This window comes from Cyclopterus lumpus, chromosome 2 (assembly GCF_009769545.1).
Source record: "Cyclopterus lumpus isolate fCycLum1 chromosome 2, fCycLum1.pri, whole genome shotgun sequence".
Taxonomy (NCBI): domain Eukaryota; kingdom Metazoa; phylum Chordata; class Actinopteri; order Perciformes; family Cyclopteridae; genus Cyclopterus; species Cyclopterus lumpus.
Genome location: NC_046967.1, coordinates 6,446,931 through 6,473,021, shown reverse-complemented (window position 1 = coordinate 6,473,021; position 26,091 = coordinate 6,446,931). Strand labels below are relative to the sequence as shown.

General features: G+C 44.5%; 4 protein-coding genes across 4 annotated transcripts; 3 read left to right on the top strand and 1 right to left on the bottom strand.

Moving 5' to 3' along the window:
- The first annotated feature begins 1,675 nt into the window (after positions 1-1,675).
- cldn10a (claudin 10a) lies at positions 1,676-5,023 on the top strand. The gene is made up of 5 exons (XM_034546706.1): positions 1,676-1,895; positions 3,129-3,290; positions 3,427-3,508; positions 3,598-3,702; positions 4,894-5,023. The coding sequence occupies exons 1-5, from the start codon at positions 1,676-1,678 to the stop codon at positions 5,021-5,023; spliced, it is 699 nt and encodes a 232-aa protein (XP_034402597.1).
- Positions 5,024-8,197: 3,174 nt separating this feature from the next.
- Positions 8,198-11,620, top strand: LOC117744948. Its single transcript, XM_034552915.1, has 5 exons — positions 8,198-8,625; positions 8,714-8,875; positions 9,902-9,983; positions 10,117-10,230; positions 10,384-11,620. Exons 1-5 carry the CDS (start codon positions 8,394-8,396, stop codon positions 10,937-10,939), a joined length of 1,146 nt encoding a protein of 381 aa, XP_034408806.1. The 5' UTR covers positions 8,198-8,393; the 3' UTR covers positions 10,940-11,620.
- Positions 11,621-12,667: 1,047 nt separating this feature from the next.
- si:ch211-181l5.2 (claudin-10) lies at positions 12,668-15,634 on the top strand. Its single transcript, XM_034552913.1, has 5 exons — positions 12,668-12,975; positions 13,158-13,319; positions 13,418-13,499; positions 13,605-13,712; positions 13,850-15,634. Exons 1-5 carry the CDS (start codon positions 12,744-12,746, stop codon positions 14,025-14,027), a joined length of 762 nt encoding a protein of 253 aa, XP_034408804.1. The 5' UTR covers positions 12,668-12,743; the 3' UTR covers positions 14,028-15,634.
- A 183-nt stretch (positions 15,635-15,817) lies between these two features.
- dzip1 (DAZ interacting zinc finger protein 1) lies at positions 15,818-24,821 on the bottom strand. Its single transcript, XM_034552480.1, has 18 exons — positions 24,755-24,821; positions 24,028-24,176; positions 23,302-23,880; positions 21,810-21,894; positions 21,498-21,613; positions 21,233-21,391; positions 20,995-21,132; positions 20,851-20,913; positions 20,212-20,340; positions 19,859-19,907; positions 19,718-19,768; positions 18,537-18,712; positions 18,232-18,436; positions 17,906-18,074; positions 17,221-17,573; positions 16,887-17,008; positions 16,635-16,785; positions 15,818-16,270 (listed from the first exon to the last, which is right to left on the bottom strand). The coding sequence occupies exons 2-18, from the start codon at positions 24,028-24,030 to the stop codon at positions 16,179-16,181; spliced, it is 2,640 nt and encodes an 879-aa protein (XP_034408371.1). The 5' UTR covers positions 24,031-24,176; positions 24,755-24,821; the 3' UTR covers positions 15,818-16,178.
- Positions 24,822-26,091: the final 1,270 nt, after the last annotated feature.

Sequence of the window (26,091 nt, the reverse complement as noted above, 5' to 3'; positions counted from 1 at the left end):
TTCTCTGATTTGTTTCTGCTCATGTTACTGTTACAGTAATGAACAGTAACAAAAAAATCAAATCACGTCCTCCTGCTACAGTAACATTTCAACTAATTTACAAAGTATGCTGTCAAGAAAACAAAGAGGCCCAGCAGAGAACAGTATATGTGCTGAATATGAAAACAAACAGATAACAAATAAGTAAAAAATTATACAAAAATGTTAACCACAGACCTTATTTCTGGCATCTACCAAAAACGTCCTAAAAACTACTGAATCATTTAACCGGGTTTTACAGAGCTACCTATCAAAAGTTTGCAAACATTAGCAAACGTTAGCCGCCATTAGCTACAGGTCATATGAGACCAAGTAAGGCTGCAAGACATATAATACCCCTTGCTGCATTGAGCAAGGGAGTATTATATATCTTATTAATATAAATAAGATATATATTAAAACATATATATATATATATATTTTTTCTTTCAAACTTCGCAAAAGTCTAGTTTTAATAAGACGCAAAGCGATTGAGAGGGCATTAAAACACATTTGCGCACGGGCGGAGATGGCAAAATACATATAGCTTCAGAACTGCTTTTAATGTGTGATTGTTTGTTTTTGTTTTTGTTTTCTTATCAGGGTCCGAGCGACTCAAAGTCCCTATTTATTTGTTTTACCTGTATTTTAGCTATTCTTATTTATTTATTTTTAGCTTTTAGGATGTTTTAATTATGTGAAGTGTCTTTGAGTACTATGAAAAGCGCTATATAAATTAAATGCATTATTATTATTATTATTATAGCTCAACATTATGGTAAATTGTTGAAATGTCCGGCCTCTGCTACTCCAATAGGAAGCAGCATGAAAGCCAACTTGACCAAAGCTCCTGAGAAAAACAGACAATGCTAAGTAGATCTGTGAGACTGTGCACAATGCTACCATGCTGGTGGTATTATTGTGCACAGTCTCAGCAGTACTTCACTAGATTAGATTAGGGCTCGGATATTCAGTTTGCTCAGAAGCTGGGAGAAGAGGAAACGGCCTTCCGGACAGCTTGGAGCATCCTCTCCTTTCTGCCACTTGATGGAGCTGTAATGTTGTAAAACCATAATGGAACAATATTCCAACTAGTTGCCCTGCTTTTACATAGTGCTGCTCCTGGATTGCAAAATCCGAGTGCCGCATTGTGATAAGAATCCACACTGCACCGAGATGAAAACACACATCATTCATCCATCCATTCGGTCAATCCGCCGTACAAAACTCTCCTATCTCTGCTTCTCATCTTGTGTTCCCTCTCTGTCAAAGACTTTTCAGATCCTTCCAATTAAAGACTTCCTCCTCCTGCAGATCCCCTTGCAGACCCTACGCACACCGTGTGGAGTGATGACTAGCATGTGCGCCTCCCACCAACCGCACAAACACACACACACAAAACACACAATATACAGCAACCGAATGTGTGTCAGCGAATGATATGCACTTTAAAAGTATCAGCGCTCTGGCGTAGATGCTTGGCAGTCGGACGAGGAGCAGAACTCTCCAGGACGGCCAACGCTGACGCACCTGTGCCCGGGGGCCGACCCTCCTCCGCCTCCTCTCTGTGAACACTCCTGAGGGAAAGATCTCTGTCCTGTGTGTCCCAGACGGGACCTCCAAGCCACAGGGGGGCGGGGGGGACACAACATAAAAAATGGGCAACATGGCAACAGAGATCGTTGCCTTTGTCCTGACGATCTCCGGGTGGATCCTGGTGTCGTCCACCCTGCCGATAGACTACTGGAAGGTGTCCTCTGTGGACGGGACGGTCATCACCACAGCTACATTCTGGTCTAACCTTTGGAAAACGTGCGTGACCGACTCCACCGGTGTGTCCAACTGTAAGGACTTCCCTTCAATGCTGGCGCTGGACGGTGAGTTGGGAGGTGACTGTGGTTGTGGTTGCTGTAGTGTGTCTTTCCGAGGTCTGACCAAAGCACTGATGATCAAAACAGCTGTGTTTTCTTCTCGGATTAATGACCACGGTAGCATTTGGAACTTGATATTTCCTTTTCTGGCCACAAACAGACACAACATTGAAAGCTTAAGGCATATTTCAGTGAATGAGCTGAGCTGGACTGATGCAGCCTCCTAATGTGTCCGAATGAAGCAATCTGAGAAAGTCATACAGTCAAACAGAGGTCACTTGTCTCTCCCCATTACTTGCTACTAAGGAAAGGCATCGCTTGTCTAATGTCTTGAATTGTAAACTTGTAGACAATTGTTTGAAAAGATGCCACGTTTTATTTGTTGAGAAAAGAAAATGTATTTCATGAAAGTGCTCATTTAAACTCCTTTTAAACTTCTTTCCTTTTAACTTCAAGCCCTTGGTTTTTAGTGACGGTTTCCCAAAAGGTCCCAAGATACATCTGAGGGGCCACAAGATGATTTAAAAGAAATCTGTTCCAGGATTTGCTAATTTGGAAGCTTTTTTTCTTGTGAAAGCCTAGATTATTTTACCTCTGCTGCCCTAAAATAAGTAAAAATACCTTTAGACCTGCCATAACAATTGATTGGGGGGCAACAAAAACAAGCCGGGAACACTCTATTAATATATTATCATCTTTGTAAATACCTATTTACACATCCAGCACATCCAGAGCATTCGTCATTAGCCATTTGATTGTGACATTCACCTTTGTTCTTTGCAAAAACATAGTTAAAGTAGGTGGAACACTGGATTCTTTCAGCTCTTAATGCTTCAATAAGAATAGAAATAAATGCTTTTTTACTTTAGGGCTAAGATTTAGATAAGCCTAGCTTAGCTTTTCGTTTTTTTCCAGCTTCGAATAATTTGTGAACTATAGAGGTTTGTTACCTTTGGAAAGAGTCCAGCGAGCTGTTTCCCCATGTTTCCAGTCGTTATGCTAAGCTAAGCTAACCAGCTGCTGACTGTAGCTTCACATTTGGCATATAGACAAGCGAGTGTCATCGATCTACTCATTTAAATGAATAAGTGTGTCAAATGTGGAACTACTCCTGTAAAGTAAAGTAGAATACTTTCACCTCTCCCAACCTCGAAAATTGTTTAAAATAGGTGAAATTCTAAATGTTTGGAATCGACTAGTTCAAAACATGCTCCTCTCTTCTGTGTCTCTCTCGTGAAGTCTACATCCAGGTGTGCCGGGGTCTGATGATCGCCGCCGTATGTCTGGGATTCTTCGGTGCCACCTTGGCCCTGGTCGGAATGAAGTGCACCAAAATAGGTGGCTCGGAGACCACCAAGGCCCGCCTGACAGTCCTCTCGGGCTTCCATTTCGTCCTTAGCGGTATGACCCGTGAAACTCAGCTGAATTTTAGGAGGCTGTTCCACTTTGGGCTAAATCAGAACGACACAATCAGCTCTTTTCTGCTTCGATTTCAGTCCCATTTTGGAGGTAGAAATCCTCTTAATTCTCTCCGCAGGCCTCTGCTGCATGACTGCGTGCTCCATATATGCTCACAGGGTCACAACCGACTTCTTTGACCCCCTCTTTGTTGCCCAGAAGTAAGTACTCAGGATTAACATTCAGATGAAAGGAAGTCCAGTCATAAATGTCTTTGGTCCCCCCCCCCCCCCCCCCCCCACCCCTCCAGGTTTGAGCTGGGAGCAGCTCTCTTCATCGGCTGGGCTGGATCTGTGTTGTGTATCCTGGGGGGACTTATCTTCTGCCTCTCCCTGTCTGAGGGCTCCAGTGCCAGGCGAGTTGCTTGATTTCTTCGAACATGCTGGATGCTAACTTTGTGAGCCCGCGTCTGTCATCAGCAACAAGGGGCTTAGAGGAAATCTGATTTGGACCGACTCTAAACTGCGAACTCAATCAGGCAATTTAAATAATGACTTTAACTGCAACAGAGAGATGGTTACAGCCGAAAACATCCAGTAATCTCTCTCAACATCTCGTGTCGTAATTGCCGAACCTACAGGGCCCGGTTGTGTGATCGTCATTTTGATTAGTAATGTGGTCGTTGATGGCTGAATGTTTCCTTTGTTACAGTCGAGTAATAGGGACCTTTTTCCAAGGGAAAGTCACCTTGGCTGAGGGCAGCTATATGGGAAATGTTGCATCAGGCAAAGAATGCTAACTTTCTCTTTTGGCGACATCGACGTTTATAATTTTTTATACCAGTCAGCCCTGCTTAGTATATCCATATATAGGCTGAAAAGACAGGAAGCTGAGAGGAACAGAAATGAGGGACAATATAAAGAAATATTTAGCAGGATTTTGGTCTCAGGCCGGTGAAGGATACAAGTGGTTTCCAGAGATTTGATGGCTGACCACTTTGTCATGGCAGCCGTAACAGCTCTACTTATTGTTTAGTGCTAATTAGCAAATGTTAGCGTGAAGTAAAATTTAACGGGAGGTATTTGTGAAACAGGCATAAGATAGTAAACATGGGAAGCATTATACCTGGTAAACATCAGCATGTTGGCGTCGTCACTGTGAGCATGTTAGCATGCTGACGTTAGCATGTAGCTGTGCCTTACAGAGCTGCTAGCATAGCTGTAAATAAGAAAAGCAAAGATTACAGAATAATCTCAAATACAAGCACACCTTGATTTATTACTTTTCTTATTTGCTACCGGGCTGATCAGATCAAGTCTTTAGATACATCTTGCCACCCCTTGGTGGGTCCCGACCCCTAGGTTGGGAACCACCTCTTTAACACACTGAATTATAAGGCTGCTTCACAGTTTATATGATTTTATTTTATTTCAAAAGTACAAGCTGGAAGGAGTTTGATGCACAGCAGTTTTAACATTTCAAATGAAGCAAGGTCGGGCACTGGAGCAGCTTTTATTATCTCCATAAGCACGGCAGGTCTACTTTAACATTTTGGTTTTTGAGGTCTTCATTTGTTATCCTTTTTGTTGTTGTTGTCTCTTTGCAGAGCTGAATACTCGTACCCTGGAGCTGCGATGTTTGTGACGGGACCCAACAAGCACAGAAAGACGGTCAGCAGCCTCCACAAGGAACCAGGGGAGCCGCCGAGGCAGTTTGGAAGAAATGCCTACGTGTGACATCGGACCGGTGCCACTCGTCCATCGGTGAAATTCATCACGATAGAAATTATTTCACCAGTAGAAGCAAAGGACAGCATTCACTTTATTGAACTTCTGTGCCTCCACATTCTGCAGATCTGAAGTGGCCAGATTTCGACTGTAACCATGGCCACTTTTTGGGGACATTTCTGTCAGTGGCCGTATGCAAAAGATAAGCTTGTTTTTTTTTCTCTTCTTCTTTTAGGGCAGGAAATTTGATTTGGCACAAAACAACGTTGAAACTCTCCGGTCACCTTCACCGGGCTGGCCTTTCCCCAGAGACATATTCAATATCTATTTCATAATTTCAGTCAAAGGCCAATTGGACATCAATATTTAAGGGAAATATATTGTAAAGCATTTTAAAGATGATATTCAGTGGTTGTAATTGTAATTTGTTGTTGTTGTAATTTTTACACAAAATGTAATATCATTTAAAGCGGTTTGTTTTTTTGACTAGTTGACAGTCTAATCACGCTGGTTTGATAACAGTTCTGTATATGTGACCAAATAGTAATTTGGTACGTAACCAACAAATAAAGAATAGATTACTTTTTAAAATCTGGACGGCTGTGATGTAATTCCAGTTAATCTTCTCCTGTCACTGGAAGGAAATACGGGACACCCTCAGCTAATAATTCTTAAGCAGAGGGTCTTTCTTGGGGGGTCTGTGCCTAGACTGATCTGACCTCCAAGGGTCACCAGGTCACGGCTAAACCCCCCACCCCCACCACCCCACAGAGATGGCTCTGCAGAACAGGAGGCCTGGCCGGAGGCTTCCCCTCATATCAGCCATCCATCTCCACCTGGGAATTATTATCAATAGGAACCCCAGGCTATGTTACGCAAAACCTTTTGGCCCAGAGGTTGGATACTTGAACCAGCTGGCACAGAGCAGTTGCCCCTGTGCTTTCTGGCGCCTTACATCCATGAACAAGTGTCAGGTGTCCTGGGCTCTGCAGCAACTCTCCCGATATAATGGTGGTATTGTATTGTCTGACGTGTGCATCACATACAGGGACGGTAAAACCGCCAACGCTGTGCATCAAACTCTTTCTGGCTTGTATTTTTTGAATGATTTTTTTTCTTTTCAAATTAAAGTACCGCTCACAATGGCTATGTGCAAATTCATCTCAAGTTGCGCACTCCCTGAGATTAATTAGAAAATCCTTAAAGCGTCATTTGAAGATATCCGTCTCATCATTTCTAAATTGTTTCTGGAATGTCTTCAATTTACTTTCAAATAAAAGGATATAATATCTGTGAAGCACAGCAGAAATATTTTGGACCAATTCACATTTTGACCTGATGCTGGAGCTAAAAGAAAAGTTAATGGATCACCAAAATGTTTACAACTCGACTTAAGGGAGACACAAATGTCTGCACATTGTAAATATCAAAGGGGAACAACAGAAAGGTGAGAAACCCTTGACCTTTTCATCTCAGATGGGATGGAGGTCATTGCAGCAGCAAAACGAGGACGTCTGAAGGAACTGAGCCATTACTGCAAGCTCACCACCAGAGAGCAGTATTAATGCATATTTAATGGTTAACAAATCGGTTCACAAACGATCACTTCCCAATGGGAAATAGTTAAATGTGTGTCCTTATTTGCTGCAGCTCCTGTAAAGCCTGTGCAGCCCACCCTCACAAACACATTACCCAGCGCCCCGTCGTTTCCAATATCTCCCCAGCTTTACCAATAACTTTGTCATAAGCCGAGAGGAGCTCTTTCATCACTCTCTCCGACTCTCATTACCTCAGATTTAACTCTAATTACAACGGCACAAAGACGTTATGCTGCAATTGTGAGACCCACAGTCTCATAAGTAGAATGACTAATAACGAGCAGCTTACAGCCTGGGGCAGCTTAGGTCAGGGCAGCTGTGAAATTACATATTTCCCAGAACATGTAAAGGTCACCGAGGCAGAAATGTACTTCTAGTACACGCCTGAAACATCCAGTTTCTTGGTCGATTCTGGTCTAAAGATATCACTTAAAATAAGTTGGACATCTGCTAAAATAAGGAAGTAATATGTACACATGAACTCAAGAGGTTTTTTATGATTCATCAATACATTATAAGCGCTCTTGATCGATTCAAATACCCAGTGAAATTAATTAAATCTCTGTTAGTTGTCCGGTTATCTCTCGTTAAAAGCCAACATTGTTTTTATTTATTCTCTCATTCTGTAGAATATTAAGACTTTTGATGACTCATCATGCGCGGGGCTACTCATTCAATTCAATTCAATTCAGTTTATTTTGTATAGCCCAATATCACAAATTACAAATTTGCCTCAGAGGGCTTTACAATCTGTACACATACGAGATCCCTGTCCCAGGACCTCACATCGAATCAGGAAAAACTCCCCAAAAATAACCTTCCTAAGGGAAGAAACCTTCAGGAGAGCAACAGAGGAGGATCCCTCTCCCCGGATGGACAGATCATGGTTCCTAGAGTCTTCAAAATTTGGGAGCCAGAGCCTTCATTTATCAAGCTCCTCTTTTATGGAACCAGCTTCCACTTTCAGTCCGGGAGGCAGACACAGTCACCTCATTTAAGAATAGACTTAAGAATTTCCTGTTTGATAGTGCTTATAGTTAGGGCTGAATATAGCAATATTGTGATATTGGGCTATACAAAATAAACTGAATTGAATTGAAATTGAATTTAATTGAATCATGAACTTGGGGGCGTGTACATAACTGCATTAAATCAAATATAAATTTGGGGCAACGCCCATCATATATAACGTAGGTAGTAGTGTGTAGCAGAAATATTAGGTCTTTGTGGAGGGATACATCGATTTGGCTCTATGGAGTGTTTGGATAGGAGTAATTGCAGTATTAAAAAAAAAAAACATGCGTTATTTACTGTCTGGTTTGCTGCTATAAACAAAAACTCCTGCTTTTAAACTGCGTCCGTACATGAGGGAAAGGAGGCATGAGGCTGCTTTGGTAAGCGGAGATGAATGCTTAGGTCAGCACTCTCAGTCCAGATTCTCTCCTGTGGCCCATGGGAACCTGAGCAACTGTTGTCTCTCACCCACATGTAAAGCAATACCTGGAAAACAACAGTGCACCCCCCCCCCCCCCCCCCCCCTGATTTGTACCTGTGATGCACTTGTCCACTTTTTCTGGGACGAGCAGCTGAGCAGGAGGCCGCTTCCACGTTTTGTTTGAATTTGGATGAAAAGTAGACTCTCAGCTCGGGATTAAGGGACTGCCATGTGGCACTGAAACTGAAGAAGCATCAATATTGGACTGTGGATGAGTGATCAAGGACTCGAGCCAGAAGCGTCCTCCGAAATCTAGATAGGAAATCAACTCACCCAAGGTGCTGAAATGAAGATCCGCGTGGTCCAGATTTGGGGTTTCCTGATGACCGTTCTGGGCTGGATCTTCGTGGCCTGCACCATGGCCATGGAGGGCTGGAAGATCACTGCCATCGGCGGCATGGGGGGCTCCGCCATCATCAAGGTGGCCTGGTACTGGTCCAGCCTGTGGAGATCCTGCTTTACAGACTCAACTGCTGTCAGCAACTGCTACGACTACCCCATGCTCTGGTCTGTGGAGGGTAGGTTACGCCTTTCCCACCCCATAACAAATCCAACGTGTCTCACTGATATCTAGACTCTTCGGTGTCTATGTATGTCTTACTGTAGGCCACATCCAGATTGTGCGAGGCCTGCTGATGGCGTCTCTCTCCCTGGGCATGCTGGGGTTTGTGCTCAGTCTTCTGGGCATGGAGTGCACCTTCATTGGGGGGAAAGATCGGTCAAAGAACAAGAAGGTCTATGCCGGCGCATGGTGCCATGTCGTCAGCGGTAATGTTTGGTTTTGATGCATATTCTGCTCTTTACACACACTGCTTGTCAAACTAATGCATTACCCTCAGCTTCAGCTGGGCATTCAGTGCTGTCAGCATTTTAAGGGACAGACTGGTGTACCGCCAGCCCAGGAGGTAAGAGGTGGACTGCTGGGGGCGGGGCGGCAGCTGGACGGATTTTAGACACCCCCCTTCTGCAGGAATGACAACAGACACATCAGATACAATAGGGCACCAACAACAATAATAACTACTTTGTGTGCAATGTTACTTTTTTCAACATTGCAAAAACAACATTTCAATAACATGTGCAATACAGCTTTGTATTACCTTTCAATATTTTTCTATTTTATTTTCTAGTAGACTCTGGCATTAGTACTCGTCATATACTTTATATTTTATACTTTATATTTTTACTCTTATTGCTGTTATATTTGGCGCCGGTGTCAGGATTATTTCTTTTACACTTTATTATTATTTAAAATTAATAATCTATTGTCATATGTACTTATATTTAAAATATTCATCTGTTTTAATCTCTTCAATATATATATATATATATATATATACTGCTGCCATTAACAGATTTTTGTGAGACTTTAAAACGCTAATATATATATATAAAATATATATAAATATAAAAATATGTAAATATAAAAATATTATGTATATATTTCTTAAATATATTAATATATACATATACCATTTTAAATATATTTACAACATATATATTAATATACATAAAAATATATATACATAAAAATATAAAAATGAATTTTTTTAAAGTATATATATACTGCTATATATAATATAAAACACTAATTTATAAAATATATACCTATATATAAAATATATTAAAATATATATATATATATCAATATGTATATTGATATTAAAAATATATATAAAACAATATTTATTAATAATATTTAAAAATAATTATGTATAAATAAGAGAGCATGGATATTTATGCCAGAGTCTTGAATATTGCTTATCATAACTTTCTGAAGTCTTAACCCCTCAGGTTTACTGTCCACGTGTGCCTATGCCGTCTATGCGCAGTTCGTCTCAGTGCAATACTACGAGACGGACATTGACGGACTCAGGCAAGTTAACGGGCTCAAAGTGATCCGCAAGAATCCTTTTGGTGTCCGAACCAGTAGATGTCACCGCGTGGCTGTAATTTCAACTCACATGCATATATGTATATGAACCATACATGTATATGAACCCCAACAGGTTCGACCTCGGCACCCCGATATTCCTCGGCTGGGTCGGCTCCGCCTTCCAGATGACCGGCGGCTTCTTCTACGTGTGGTCGGTGTGCAAGCCGCTCTGCGGGGGAGAGACAACGTGAGCGCACAACACACGCGTTGTACAATGTAAAATGTATTCATTTTGGGCGCAAAAAAACTATACAAATATGAGAAATAGAAATATTGAAACATATTTTTGATTTTTTTGTTGCATAAGTGTAACTTGGCTACTGTGTTTCTCACTCTCCAGGGTGATCAACATCCAGGCACTGCCGGACCTCGAGCAAAACAAGTCCAAAGCAGCGTCCGAGGTCACCTCCAAGACCAAACTGTCCTCTGTGTCCGAGCTGTTGTCCAGGTCTGGACGCTCGGACGTGTCCGGCATCTCGTCCAAATCCGGACGCACGGACGTGTCCGGCATCTCGTCGAAATCCGGACGCACGGACGTGTCCGGCATCTCGTCGAAATCCGGACGCACGGACGTGTCCGGCATCTCGTCCAAATCCCGACGCACGGACGTGTCCGGCATCTCGTCAAAATCCGGACGCACGGACGTGTCCGGCATCTCGTCGCGATCGGGACGCACGTCCAAGTCTGCACGCGCGGCCCGGCCGGAGCGCACGTCCAAACCCCGGAGAACCGCCCGGTCTGCCGGGTCAGTGGAGTCGGGATCCGCCGTCTCGTCGAGGTCCAGCGCCTCAACGTTGACCGAGTCGAGGAGCAGCCGCAGCGGGCGGACAGTGTCCTCGTTGTCGGGCAGCTCAAGGAGTGGGAGCACGGCGTACATCAAAAAATCATTTATTTGATTTAATGCGAGTCATGTGATGAATAAATATGACGGGCGGATGTTCTGGGGAATAAATGATTTTATATCTATTTTTTAAATATAAGAATACTGGGAATGTCATGAAAACTAATCTTGAAAACAGCTGACTCAGCCTGTTTTATATCAATCTGCTTCTCTTGCTCTCGGTTTCCTGATGAAGATGCCGATGACCTGCATGCCGTTCATGTGGATTAATTTGCAGATGATGCACTGTTAGATGATTCTGTTACGCTGACAATTTGAAACAACTTCTGGATAAATTTGAGAAAACTGAATTAAAACTTGGTTGAGATCATCTTTGGGACACAATGTACATTGCTGAAATACATTTTATGAAAGGAATAATACATAATAATTATGGAAGTCCAAATAAAAAACATATCTTGCCATTGCATTATTGTATACATCTAAGGATTTATTTATGACATGTTAGTTATATTATTTGAATAAAACTGAAAAAATAATGTCAGTTTTCCACTTTTTTGTTTACCCACAGTTTCAGCAACTATATTGGCAATAACTAGTCGTACACAGAAGCCCACTTTTGGGTTTGGGTTTAAAAAGGGTCAAGAGAGTAGTTAAGTACATCCTCCTCTGTTGCTCTCCTGGAGGTTTTTTTCTGTTTTTTTGGGGAGTTTTTCCTGATCCGATGTGAGGTCAAAGGTCAGGGATATCGTATGTGTACAGATTGTAAAGCCCTCTGAGGCAAATTTGTAATTTGTGATTTTGGGCCATACAAAATAAACTGAATTGAATATGGGAAATACACTTTGTTGGTCTTCTTATTTACAGACCAAAATACATTTTAATGTGAATTTAAAAGGGGGATGATGTCATAAGGGTTATGTTCGATTGGCTTGATACTTGTATTTATATTTATACAGAAAGCCTGGGTTACAAACTGGAGGTTTGGAGTTTGAAAGATTAGGGCATTTCAAAGATGGTCAAATGAAAGATGCTATCGAGTTGCATTATGGGAAACGTAGGATTCAGCTTTTTCAGTCAGAATATCTCAGCCTCTACCAACAACATGCTGAATATGTCATATACTCACAATGCATGTAGTTGTGGTAATAATAATAATAATATCTTCATGTATTGATGGGTAATCAAAGGATCTAACCGGGCAAAAATGAGAGAAGGGTTGTGGATAGAATAAATGCATATTTGTATTGTAATTAGGCCCAGCTGGAGGGGGCTGAAGGGGGCACCAGCAGAAGGGGGCTCCTGATCGTTGGCCTCTGCTTCATCTGCTTTCCATCTTACTCATCTTGTTGTTGTTTTATTTCCCGCGAGCAGGCGTTTCAGTCGTGGCTGGCTATTGTTTATACATAAACAGAGTGGTTGCAGATTTCTCATTTATTGTTTACACAGCAAAGCAAATCCATCAAAACTGAAGTAATACGTGTCCTTTTGAATCCCCCTCATGAGTTATGCTCTACTCTTCGCCACCTTCACGTGTGCAGATCCAGTTTGTGTACATGCGATTTCAACCGTCAATCGTTCTGAGGTATTTGAATAAAGAAAGAAATGTTGACGCAACATTAAACCGAAACGCAAGGGGTTAACGAGCCAGGGATACGTAATCCTTCACCTGTGGTGCTGGGAACGTGAAGGATGCCTACGAGGCAAAACCGTCTCAAAAAACGATGAGATGATAAGATGTGTCCCAGTGACACAGGGGGAGAGCTCAGTCCGGATTCCCACGGTGAGGGAGTTGCTCCAGCTATTGCTCTCTACCCCACCTAACCCATGCAGACAGTTTCACCACCCGAGGACTCACCATGAAGTACCGGACGGTGGTGATGTACATGGAGATCGGCTGCTTCGTCTCCTGCCTGTGTGGCTGGATCCTGGTGTGCTCCACGCTGCCCACGGAGTACTGGACCTTCTCCGAGGTGGTCAGCATCGTGCTGACCACCTCCAACTACTACTCCAACCTGTGGAAGGACTGCGTCTCGGACACCACGGGGGTGTCGGACTGCAAGGACTACCCCTCCATGCTGGCCCTGCCTGGTAAAGACGCTCGGGAAACCGCCAAAATATCACGTTATCTTTTTTGTGTATGAAAGTTATATTTAAAAAAAAATAGCAGCATTATTGATATTGATATATCCAAAAGATTGCCTCCGCTCTGGTTATAAAAAAATTAAATAAAAACGTACAGCTGTATTCCAGTGTCACCTGCTTTCTTCCAGGGTTCCTACAAGCCTGCAGAGCGCTCGCCGTCAGCTCCGTCATCTTCGGGTTCTTTGGAGGCGTCCTCGCACTCGTCGGCATGAAGTGCACCAAAATCGGCGGGTCGGAGATCGCCAACGCGAGGGTGACCTTCGCAGCCGGTATAACCTACCTGGTTTCAGGTGAAGACATAATCATTCTTTAGATGTTTGCTGTAGGTTAAACCTGCGTAAAGGGTTATGCCCTCAGGATGTGTTGAGTAAGGCCTGGTTTCTGTTAGGGTTCTGTGGTATGATCACCTACTCCTGGTGGGCCAGGAAAGTCATCTACGAGTTCTTGGACCCAAATTACCGGAAACAGAAGTGAGTACCCTTTGAAGCAGTTGTGGTCATCATTTCAAGCGATATCTAGCAATGGGGGATGAAAATAACTGTAACTCTTGATGTACCTGAATACTTGCTGTTCAGATTTGAACTGGGAGCGGCTGTTTTCATTGGCTGGGGAGGCTCAATCCTTCTCCTCTCTGGAGGGACAGTGCTGACTTACTTCTCTGGAAAAGAAGGTCTCCCAAAAACGTAAATATAAAATCTGTCACGCTTCCCTTGAAACAGTTGTATTGCCTCTATAATGTATGACCAGGAGTGGCGTCATTGGGTGCCATAAAAAAAGCCCAAAACCTGCATTGAAAGACCTGTTTCCATGATGTCAACAGGTCTCCGTCAAGGCCACGGAGGCCGGCCACTTACGCCACCGCCCGGACCAGACGGACCTACATGCTGCCCGGCTCGCCCTCCAGAGGGACTATGGGGCCTCCGCTGTTTTATGAAGGCAGGAGGAGCCAATCGACAACGAAGACCAGACTGACCTTCAACAGGGACAGCTTTGTCTGAGGGGGGGGGGGCTACATTTTGGGAAATACATTGATTTTGCATTCTTTTTGCATTTTCAGCATTCCGTTAGCTTAGCTTAGCATAAAGACTGGAACAAGGAGGACCAGCTAGCCTTGCTCCATCAGAATGTAACACAATTGGACTCCTTGGACCTCTAAAGCTCAATAATCAACACGTTATAATGTATTTGTTTAGTTTGAGACAGCTAGGCTAGCTGTTTACCCTCTTTGACTAATATTTAAGCTAAACTAAGCGTTGCTAAGCTAAGAGCTGCTGGATTTCCCCAAATCCCAAACTATCCCTATAAATCTTGTAACGCATGGCTGGAAATGCAAATTATGTTACTAAATCCAGATCCTGCAATAAGTCTGTTGTTTAAAAAACAAAAACATGTTGTACTAGCTGTTTTTTTTGCTTTTCATCATGCAGCATCCACTGCCTGTTGACCCTTTGATTCTTTCCAGTCTGTTTTGTTTTATTGAAACCGGCTGAAAGGCTCAGTGCAAAAGGAGAAACATTCAACATAATGCACTCCCTTCCGGCTCGATGTCATCATAGCATGCGATACGACTTAGTATTCGTTTACAAAGCTGTACAAAGTTAAGAGTTCTCCATACTTTATTCACCTCACCTTCGTCTGGCATTCCTCAGGGTTGTGTTTTGGGTTATTGTTTCTTTTTGTACATTATTAATCCGTCTTGGGACTTATAGGTCACCACACATACTAAAAATATTTTATAAAATGCCACCTTTTTAAAAATGTCTTCTTGATAAAAGTTAGATGAAAATATTGTTAACAGCGTCCCATATGGGGGTTCCATTCTTTGGTACTTTGTGGCTTCATAATTCAGAGTTCTTAATTTGCACCTGAACTTCCATTGAGTCGCCAGAAGATGGCCCTCCAACGACTGGTAATGTTTTGTGTAGTTCGTAGCTCTGTTGGTCTCAGGTCACTGGTCCTCCTCAGACTCCACCCCCGTGAAGTTTCATCAGGATGGAGGATGCTTGAGAATGTTTGGTGAATAAAGCCTGGTGTGCTGGAGAAGAATCATTAAATAAGCCTTAGGGCGTTTGACCTTTGCAAAAAGAGCCAATGACCTTCATGGAGGCCCACTGGTGTCAGAACAGGAAGCCGTCACAGCTGCTACTCCCCGCAAAAGACCAAGCTGCTCATATTACAAATGAGTGTCGCGGTTGGGGTCAGCCAATCAGAACAGAACACCGGAAATAAAGTTTGAAGCGTGTACGTCTGCTGTGATTGTAGCCAAACCACACTGCATTTATTTGAATGAAAATCTACGAGATTATCACTGTAAATTAATGCATTAATATCAAATGTGCTTCAGGTATCAAAGTTAAATGACTCATTAAGCTGTACTTTTTATGTTGTGGTTGGTCGAGGTCATTTTAACTACTTCCTGTTGTTTTAGTTTAATAATCTTTTATGAATTGATGACATGTTTTGTATGTAATTCTGATCATTATTGTTATTCACAAACACTGAAGGACAGGACTAAAATATGCATGATGACCGTGTCATTGTTAGAACATCTGCACCCGTTCATCCAGGATTTGTTTTGTAGTTCTTCTGTACAGAATTCTTACTTGAAATGTTTCAGATATCATCTCATGTATTGAACTCAATAATAAACAAATATGTTTATGCTTAGTTGACGAAAGAACCTTGATGACACCGTTCCGGAATGTTTCACATAACAATGTATCAACTTGATTCCACATAGAAATTTTTATTGCTCGTATAAATATTTTCTTTACAAAAATCTCATTGCTCAATTTCACATGTGAAGGCAATATACAATTTGGAGTACAAAATTTGACACAAACTACATACAGCATCTTGTTTTGGAGTGTGGGTTATATTTTGAATGAATATACCAAATGAAAAAAAAACAAAAAAACGTTGAAAAGGTCTAAAGGCAAGCAAAGCATTGGCACCAGGTGAGAGGTGAGACTTGTTATATTATTGAATCATCATATTTATGAGATGCGCTTTCTTTAATCCACAAATGTCTGGGTATTGCTCTCTCCGTGTTACCACAGAATGAAATAGGACTATTTGGCATGTGACATGGAGGTGTTTCATGGGCTGACTGAGGTCTTTGTGTCTGTGCTTGCTGCGTCACTGTATTGCTATTTATTGCTAATGTCCTCGGAGTCGCTGATGTCGCTGAGGGAGCACAGGCTGCTCTTCAGGGTGCTTCCTGTTCCGGCGTCGGTCAGACCTGCCGGGGGGGAGGGGGGAGACGGCTGCGTTTACCACACTGCTGCTTCACAAGTGGGAGGAGTCGAATCAATCAATCAATCAATCATCATCATCATCATCATCATCATCATCATCATTGCGCCTATATTCAAATGCTAAAATTCAGGGGGGAAACGGGAACGGGAGCTAAGAGACGCAAAGGGTGTTGGGATTTCTTTTCCTAAAAGTGGGGGGAGAACCCTTTCTATCTGACTGTCATGTTTTGTCTTACGTCAAGAGAAGGAGGTTCTTCTTCTCTTTTCCTCCGTGTGTGTGAATGTGTAAGCATCTATTTTGTGACCTTTTGGTGACACGATCATAGTCAAGTCATCCCCGGGACTGACCTGATTTGGCACCTTTTCCTGTGGAGGTGCCCCACACGCTGGTGCTGGGCGACTCCAGGCTCTTCCTTGCTGGTCCGGAGCCCTGGGCCGTTTCCCGTCTGTCCTCGAAGGAGGACACCGCCCAGTCGCTGCTCTCCCCGAGGTCTGTGTACTGTCAGAGCGCAAACACACACACACACAATATCAAATGAGCTAGCTACATTGGAGGCTGAAGCTAACACGCTGAGGTTCTGTCTGTGGAGAGAATCTCACCGTGAGCTCCTGGACCTCGTCCATCCTCTCCGGTAAGATGCTGACGCCCCCTGCTGGTTTCTTCACCACTCTCTCTGCAACCTGCTTCTCCATTTTCCGAACCAGGTCATTGATTTTGTTCTCTAAAAGAATTGACATTAACAATACATTATATAATATCTAATTGTTTCTTCAATTTCAGATATCATTACCTAAGCTTGAAGAGCCCCTGATCCCTCTCCCAGATTTTATGTCCATGTAGATTCTGGTGTTTTCAAGCCTCAGATGGCGTATAGCCCGTTAGTCATTTGGCACTTTTTATAAAATGCGGCGGTTTGGATGCTGGACAACTTGCCTTTGCCAAAGTTCCTCTTGTCTACGTTGCCGTTCTGGTCTTTGAAATTCTGGAGCCGCTTCGGGTCGATCTCCTGCAGCTCGCTGAGCTCGGACCACTCGTCATCGTCGCTCTCCATCTTTGCGACTGCCGTCCTGGCCGCCGAGCCCCGGGCCTGCTGGGGGTTGGAGGCGAAGGACTGCCGGGCTTGAGCCAGCCTGGACTGGACTGGACTGGCTTTGCCTGCTCCGATTTGGACCTGGTTCAGTCTGGGCTGGGGCGACTTGCCCCGCTGGTGTTTTTGGTGATGGCGTTCCTCCTCGATATCCGTGTCCACTTCGTCAGACTCCTCACCTGAACTGAAAGGGGGGGTCCTCGAGAAACACAGAGACAGTGTGCTACTAATCATCCAACAATTAGATTTTCTCTCCCTTGCTGTTAGACAGCCCTCCATTGACAAAAACAATAATTTGACCTCTTTTTCTCCAAAGTCAATCTACTGTAATACAATGACTGTGGAGAAGTAGCTCATACAAACACTGTCCCGTTGACACTTAACAGTTTTTTTTTAATCAGTTACTTTGACCCTGAAAAGGCACGAGAACATAATTATTAACCAGATAAAAAAAGCATGTCGGCCTAACAACATGTTGTGGAACTGAGGCATGTTAGTTTACACACGGGACACAAAAAAACTTTTCCTTACTTGGATGTGAAGGTCCTCGGAGCGGTCTTGGGTGTAGATGTCTTGGGCTTAGCGGTGGTCCTGGCCCTCGGTATCGGCTGGGGGGTCTTGGGCTGTTTAACTGCAGGTCCGGACACCACCCGGATCGCCCGGGAGGGCAGGCTGCTGGACCGGGGGCGGATCTGCAGCACTGGACACGAAACACAGAGGAGTGTCACACGGGGGACGACAAGCCGGCTAGACTTTCAAAAGAAGTACGGTCGTGGTTGTTATCGGTGCACGGGGCAGAGTGAGAACGTAGGGGGGGGGGAGGATCTCATGTGCTATGAGGCTTTCCAATGACTCGCCTTGAACCGACTGTCTGGATCTGGTCTGTGACTCGGGGGCCGGCTCGCTGCCTCTTCTCTGCCCGCCCAGCTTCTGCTCCACTGTGCTGGCGATCTCCTCCCGGTGGCGCCAGTAGTCGGGCATCCCCTTCGCAATGCTCTCCCGCTTAGAGTGCACTTTGGCCAGGATGGAGCTGAGCTCTTTGTCCTTCAGACCACTCTGATCCTGAAAAAAAGATGGATGAAACAGGTTGAGTGAAAGAACATTTAGGAGCATTTTATTTTGGATTGCGTACCGTGCAATACTCTTTAAGCCGTGAACATACAGACTTGACTCCGAGGTTCTCCAGCTTCTCGACGACGGCCTGCTCCAGATCCGGCCGCATCTCCTTCTTGATGTTGGGGTTCCTTTTCAGAGCGCTGGTGGTCACCTTCGGTTTCTTCTCTGGTGCAGGCTCGGGCCTCCTCTCCGCTGGCCTCCGCTCAGAGAAGCTGCTCGAGTCTGTAAAAAGAAATCTCACTTTATCAGCCATTTATGGATAATAAATATAGGTTCCAGTTATAGGCAGAGAGGCAAAAATGAAGCTAAGATAAACATTCAGTTGCCAACTTTCACAGCAAGCTCCATGCCAAAGTCGGGGAGATGGATGCGACTGCGGGCGGGCAGAAGAGGAGAATGTCGCCGAGTTTATTTGCCACGAACAAGGCAACGAGATGACGGGCGGGTGTAATGATCAGCAACGCTGACATGGCACACTTGAAGGGAAGGTTTGGATCCTTTGAAGTGAGGTTGTATGAGCTACTTCTGCACAGTCAGTGTGATACTACAGTAGATGGAGTTTAGAGAAGTAGACCGCACCACTACCAGGGGAGCGAAGCAACGTACTGCTGTGGAAAATCTATTTTAGAGAAAATAAATCATACACTATAGTGGGAATGTTTACTGCATTATTTTGCCATCGGACAGCCCGATTCTGACTCAAATCCTCGTAGAACTATGGAGCTGCTGGTCTACCGCTGCCTCGGTTTGTTCAAATCAGGCTTCAGCTCTTTGTCAGAAAGGGCTGCCGTGGGTAACCCTCTGACTGTGGAGAAGTAGCTCACACAACCCCACTTCAAAACATCAACGCTGTCCCTTTAAGGGAGAATGCTGCCCACGACAGACTGATGCATCCATGCAGACGGCATGCAGTCGACTCGGCCCCGTTGGTCTTATTGCCCGTGTTACCTTTCTCCTCTTCTGACAGCTCCTGTATAGGATCCAGCTTAGGAGCAGACACTGGCTCCTCTAATAGGACAGCACATGAGGTCAAAGGTCATTAAAAGTCAACGAGGGAGGTAAAATGTGTTATAAAAAAGGAAAAAAAAGACGGGAGGGGGCTGTTACTAATGTGGTGACAGCATGTAGATCCGTCATGCATGAAAGCACATGCTCGGCCTCTCTGGGAGCGACGATGTTTTATTATATTCCTATTTTTCTCATGACAGTGGGCTTCTGCTGACTTACCGAGCACCACTCTCTTTGGTTTCGGCTCTGGAGCCGGCGCACTGACCATCACTGGAAAACAGAGAACACGGTGAACACGGTACTTGGCGGTTCCTTCAGTGAAAAAAACTTTTCAAATTAAAGCAAAAAAAGAATCCTTACTTGGTACTTCCACTATTTTGGTGGGTGGATTCGAGGAGATATTCCTTATCTGGAAGTTGAAAAAAAAGAAGCACTTTTATTATATTTGGTCTTTTGTCAGGAAATCAATTTAAAAGACGTCGGGGAGGAATGGAACAAACTCCTTTTATATTTCACTGCATGTGTGGAAAACCACCATTGTATTGTATTGTACCATCCAAATGAAAACAGAATTCTGGGACCTGTAGTATTAAACCGCTTCCTGTCAGACATACAGTATCATCGTGTCTCAATACAGAGAGCAAATACAGGATGTCCTGAATGAGCCTCGCTTCCTCTCCCGACACAATGTGTGAGTGCGAGTCGCCGCTGACCTGCTCCCTCTGAGCCCTGATGGTGTGCTCCCTCTCCTGCAGCCTCCTGTCCATCTCCTGCTGCAGCCGCTGGCTGTTCTCCTGGTGATCGGACACGGACGACTGCATTCTGCTCAGCTCGTTCAGCAGCTGGAAGATGGCATGAAGATATTGTTAAATATAAAAAGCAAGTGGAATTTCTTTGATAATTTAATTTACAAAAAAAAAAAAAGAAGAGGTAAATAATGGAATCTATACATCCAATATTCATATCCAATAAGTGTTGCCAATATTGGTTTATAAGTTTCACAGAATGTTTTGTCACGTGACAGGCGAGTCAAATCGTGGCTGCCCAGTTGCGTTGAGGAGCGCAACTTTTTTTGCAGAATCTGGTTTGTGCAAATTATTAATTTAAAAAGACATGTAGATGAAATATCACAATTTTAAGCTTTAACTCGGTTGCCATTTCTGATGGAAGCGTTGTTTACATACAACATGTTCAAGGACCGTCGGAAAGATGAGAATCTGGCGATGACGTGGTTTTATCCCAGCTGTGAAAAACGAGGTGGCCTTGGGCGATCGTTTAGAGAAAACGTGCTTTTCAATCCCACCGGCGAGTTTCGGGAGTTCAGAGCGTTGACGACAGATGATAAAACGTACCCGGTTCTTCTCAGTCTCGTGTTGGTCCTGTATCTCCTGCAGCCTGGATCCCCACTTTTTATCCTAGAGGAAAATATTTTTCCACTTAAAACGATTTCATTCACTTGTGAATTGTCAAAAATGATACTTATATCCAACACGGACCTGTTTCTTCAGCTGGTGTTCCATCTTCTGTCTGGCTTGTATCTGCATCTCTTTGTAGTTGTCCAGATCTCTCTCTGGCTGCGAGTGGACGGGGCTGGTTGGTTTTTCATGCTTGGCCGTCTGATTCTGATTGGCTTCCTATGAATGTGGATACATGCAAGATAATAAAACCGGTATGAATGAAACATATCATGAAAACCACTGAAGGGATTATCCATTCAAGTATCCTCTTTCGTACATTGAGAGCCTGAATATTCCGGGTGTAGAGAAACTCCATCTCCCTGCGCATGCCATCCCTGCTGTCCTCTATCTTCCTGTCCATGCGCGCCATCTCCTCGGCCTTGAAACGGTCCAGTTCCCTCAGCAGGTCTTTGTGCACGGACTGCTGCTCTTTCTCCTGGAATCACAGAGAAAATCAAGAGCTCAAGCCACCACGGAACCACAAAAGGCATTAGGGACAGCTCACCCCAAAAATCAAAAACATATGGTCTGGTTATTCCTACCTGAGCGGTTTTGGCTTGCAAGTCCAGCTGCTGCTGAACAACCTGCTCCTTCAGGCCGTTGATCTCCGATTTGAGGCTTTCCATCTGAGATCGCTTCTCGCTGTCCGAGCGGCACTCTGTTAGGACGTTAAGAGGAAGAAGGAGAGATATTGTTTATGTAACGATACAATGGGAGGGAATGTTTCATATTTCACCTGCAAAGACCTCTTCTGTTTAATTGGATAGTTGAAGTGCAAATGATTTATCTGAGCGTTAGTTCATGCAGTACCACCCTCTCTGACTTCAGCTAACTTTTTTGACAGCTCCACCTACCGGTGTCATACTCGCCGGGGTGACGCCGCTGCATGTGATTCTGGAGGAACGAGGAATTCAGGAAGGACTTATCACAATGTGGACACTGAAAGAAAGAAAGAAAACAATATATATATATATACACATCAAGATGTGCATTTTTTTCCAACACACTTGCAAACAAGGGTGTGAGAAAACACAACACAACAAAACCAAACCAAGTACATAAACGGTGGTGTTGTGTGTATTTGTCACTATAGTGGAAAGCAAGGAGAGGCAGCAAATCTTCACATTTGAAGAGATGGAACCATCAAAAACATTAGCTTTTTTGATGGAATCCCCAATTGTTAAGCAATTATCAAAATAGTTGCTTTTTTCCCTACTAACTGGCACACAGTGTTGTACTACTTCACAGTAGAGCTGAAACATTATATTTTTGAGTCCGATTTGTTTTTGTGTGAAAGTTATCACACACACACACACACACACTGCCTCTCACTGCGCCCGTGACTTCATTCAACCTGCTGCTGCTGCTAATGATATCTTTGTCACACCATATGGGAGCCAATAGCCACAGGCGAGAGAGAAGTGTGCCGCTACGATGAGTGTGTCTGCAAGTGATGCAATCACATTAGGGTTTTGGAATTACCGTGGAATTGAATTAGTTGCCACAGAGAGCCCCCTGTGTGTGTGTGTGTGTGTGTGTGTGTGTGCGTGAGTTCGGTACACGTGGACCGACATCAAGCAGCAAACGCCAAAGGTCCTCAAAAAGACACAAACGCCTCTCTATCAATTATTGAGCCACCTCTGTTAGCTGAGCTGCTAGCGCACACCTAGCAACCACATGCTGTCAAGACACACTAGGTCTGTTGCCTTGGCGACCGCTCGGCTGGGTCAATGGCAGTCGTACACCTGGAGAGCGGAGAACATTTTTTGTTGATTCGTGCTATAAATAACGACGCCACCTAACCCGATAACATCAACACAACAAATGGATCTGACAGATGGATCAAACAGCGTCTCGAGTAGACAAACGTCTTCAACAAGACTGAACGCTCGACAAGGACGCGCGCGCGCGTGTGTGTGTGAGAGGGTGGGGGAGGTGGGAGTCAGACGGTCGTCTTGATTACCGCTCTTGTCACGCTTTTGTAAGTGGATTAAAAGAAAAAACTAATTGCCACCAAATGACACCATCTGTTCTTACCCCCCCCCCCCCATCCTATTCTTCCAGCCTGTAGACAAAGCTCATTATAACCACACCACAACAAGGCACGCAACCTTTTCAGAACCAATAATATCTTCTTCTTTAAACCCCTCCAGGAAAAGCACAAAGCCGGAGCGGTGAATAGGCCTTGGGAACAATGACAGCGTGGGGGCCCTTAGGAGGAGGAGTAAAGAGGGTGGGGGTGATGGAGCTGGTTGTATGCTTGCCAAACATTTGTGAAATGCAAATGGTGACTGTTCCCCCCCCCCCCTCCCCCTGGAGAGTGAACGTTTAGCATGTCAGCGGTACCTTCTGGCCGCTGACGATGCGTGGCGCGAGCATGGACTGCTGGGTGCGGATGACTTTCTTCCGCTGCTTGAGCTCGGCAGTCAGCATCTTCACCTTCTCCTCAAGCTTTTTCTGCTGGGCGAGCAGCTGCTCGCGCTCCCTGCCGGCTGCCGCCACCCGCTCCTCCATCGCACGCATGCTGTGGGTGAGGAACTCCTGACAGTGGAGGAGCCACTCCACCGTGAGCTGTGCCAGCCGCAGGAGCTTGACGAGAGCCGGGTCCACGGGGCTCTGGCACCGCTGGCACCGCTCGCTGTCCAGGCTGCAGAAGGTCACGCCGCTGATGTGCTCCTGGAGGGCGTCCAGGTCCAGCTGGCTCACCACCAGGTCGACATCCACGGCGTTGATTCGCCGCCAGTCCACGCTCTCCCGCCGCGGGCGGAACTTGAAGGGGATAATGGCGGAGGCGCCGCTGGATGGAGTCATGCTGCTCACAGGGTGCTGGCTGAGCGGGGAATTCAAGAGGGACGGGATCCCCGCTGACGAGTGGGTCCCCTGGGTGTCACTGATGTACGGGTAGTATGCTCCGTCGTGAAATGGCTGAAACAAAGAGAGGTTTTAAATCCTCATTTGTAGATACATTACAACCCGTAACACTTCACATTAGCATCACAAGCCCTAGATGCTCCACAGTCACAGTCCCGTCTACCTAGAACGCTGTCCCGACGCACCCGGGCCTCTCCTTACCATCTTCCGACCGATCTCGCCTCTGCGGGCAGAAAGAGACCGGAGACCCGTCGCTCCTCTCCGGTTCCGCCCCCTCGCAGGCAACGCAACGCGACAACGCCGGGGCTGGGCGTCCGCCGCGTTACCATGGAGACAGAGACAGAGCGTCCCTGAGGGGGGAGACAGAGAGATAAATGTTATCACAACACTGGCTGGGAATCAGCAAACGTCCCCGTCCCCCGAGAGAGAGTCCGGGAGGCGGACTAGCTCCTGCGGGACCGACCGCAGTGCATCCTCACGCTGCTTTAAGCAGCGACTCGTTTACCTGCAAATGAGCACGGGGAGGTTTTTTTTGTTGGTTCCCTAGCTAACGGCGAATCTCTTTTTGACGTCACGTTTCCGAAACAAACTGTTCACGTCGGGGCAGGCTCCTTTTTCTTTTAATCCTCTTTCTTGAAACAATGGCACACATGCTCGAACTCGCCTGAGCGACACCAAATATGTCTTCTTAAAAAAAGGTCTCGACGCTACTTTTACCTGCAAAAAAACGTCATCAATTCCAGTCCGAGCTCTCGACGGCTCCTCGTTTCAAACGGCGAGCTAACGGACATTTTTATTTTTTGAGTCTACGTGCGGGGTGCAAAACTTTGAACACCTTGGACTAAAACTACCGTTACAATACATCACTAACAATGAATAATATGTAATGTTGAGTTGTGTAATGCAGGACTTCATGAATACAACTCACCGGAGGGGTTGTTTTCCGAATTCACAGCCTTCGGGAAAAGTTTTCTATCTTCGGGACCCCGGGCGAATTTGAGGGTGACGTAGCCGCTGGTCTCCACATTCCTAAATCCCTGCTTGCAAAAAGAAAAAAAGAAAAAGAGGCCGCCATCAAACTAACTGCAATAACCAACATGTAACTTCCGTTAATTACTTTCAAAGTAAAACAATTATGATAACGGGGCAGTATGATTAAAAACAAAAAAACGACATCATAAACTACGTCAACCACATCTGTTTTTTGGGGGTATTTTAACATCTCAGCAAAGCACTGCAGATGTGGTACATTTACATACAGATGTGCAATGTCCCTAAACAGTACACTATATATACAGCATGTAAATACATGGGCTCTTTAAAATTATGTAAAAGTTTAATTTAGCCTTGGAACCATTTTATGACATTCACATTTTCCATTAGACTACGACAATGATTATTTTTCATGCCCTTTAATTGTCTGACATTACATACATGTTGTTATCATTAAATGCTATCTTGTATAAATAAAAAAAAGAGTGCAGTGTTTATTAAATGGCTTTATTGTTTCTCCTAATGTATTTGACATGTCTCCTAACACTTTTTCAGTTATGATTTAACACAGCGTGTTACGACATTCGTGCCATATGATCTCATGTTATCTCTTTTTTTAATCTGTTATCTGTTATTTATCAACTTTTCTGCTGAAATGATCATATTCCGTACAGGTGTGTCTCACTTTGTAAAAGACCAATTTATACAAACACGAGTAAATTAGGACGCAATTACACCATGCTGACAAATAAGAAAACCAAAGCTCCTCATTTCCGGTGTTGTGGAGGCGACTTGACGCAGCTCGCAATGAGAAGGGGGGGGAGGGGAGAAGCAGACTGCTGGGCTTTGAAATGGAGAAACGGGGGGTCTGAAGGCCGGTCTGGAGGCCGGGGTGAGGGGACGGTCCCTGCTTCAGCTGAGGGAAACATATTCAACGCTGGAAGCAGAGTGATGCGTGAACTACTGATATTTTCATCAGTACTTCGAGGGATGCAAAGTGAAGGTATCGCAAACTCTGAGCTGCAGTAGGTGTGGTGGTCTTGTGAAAGGGCTCCCCCTTGTGGTCGAAACTAGCACTACCCCCTTTTCCACATCGGGGCCCAACCTACAGCTTTGAAATCGTTTTTTATTATCTAATAATAATAATATTAATAATGGCGTTTGGTTTGCTTGGACCACCAAAGTAATCAGCAAAACGTAGTAAATGTTTCTCAACCTAAGGGTCTGGCTCCTCCAAAGGAAAATCTCAGCAATGCCTTAAGGGGAAATTCT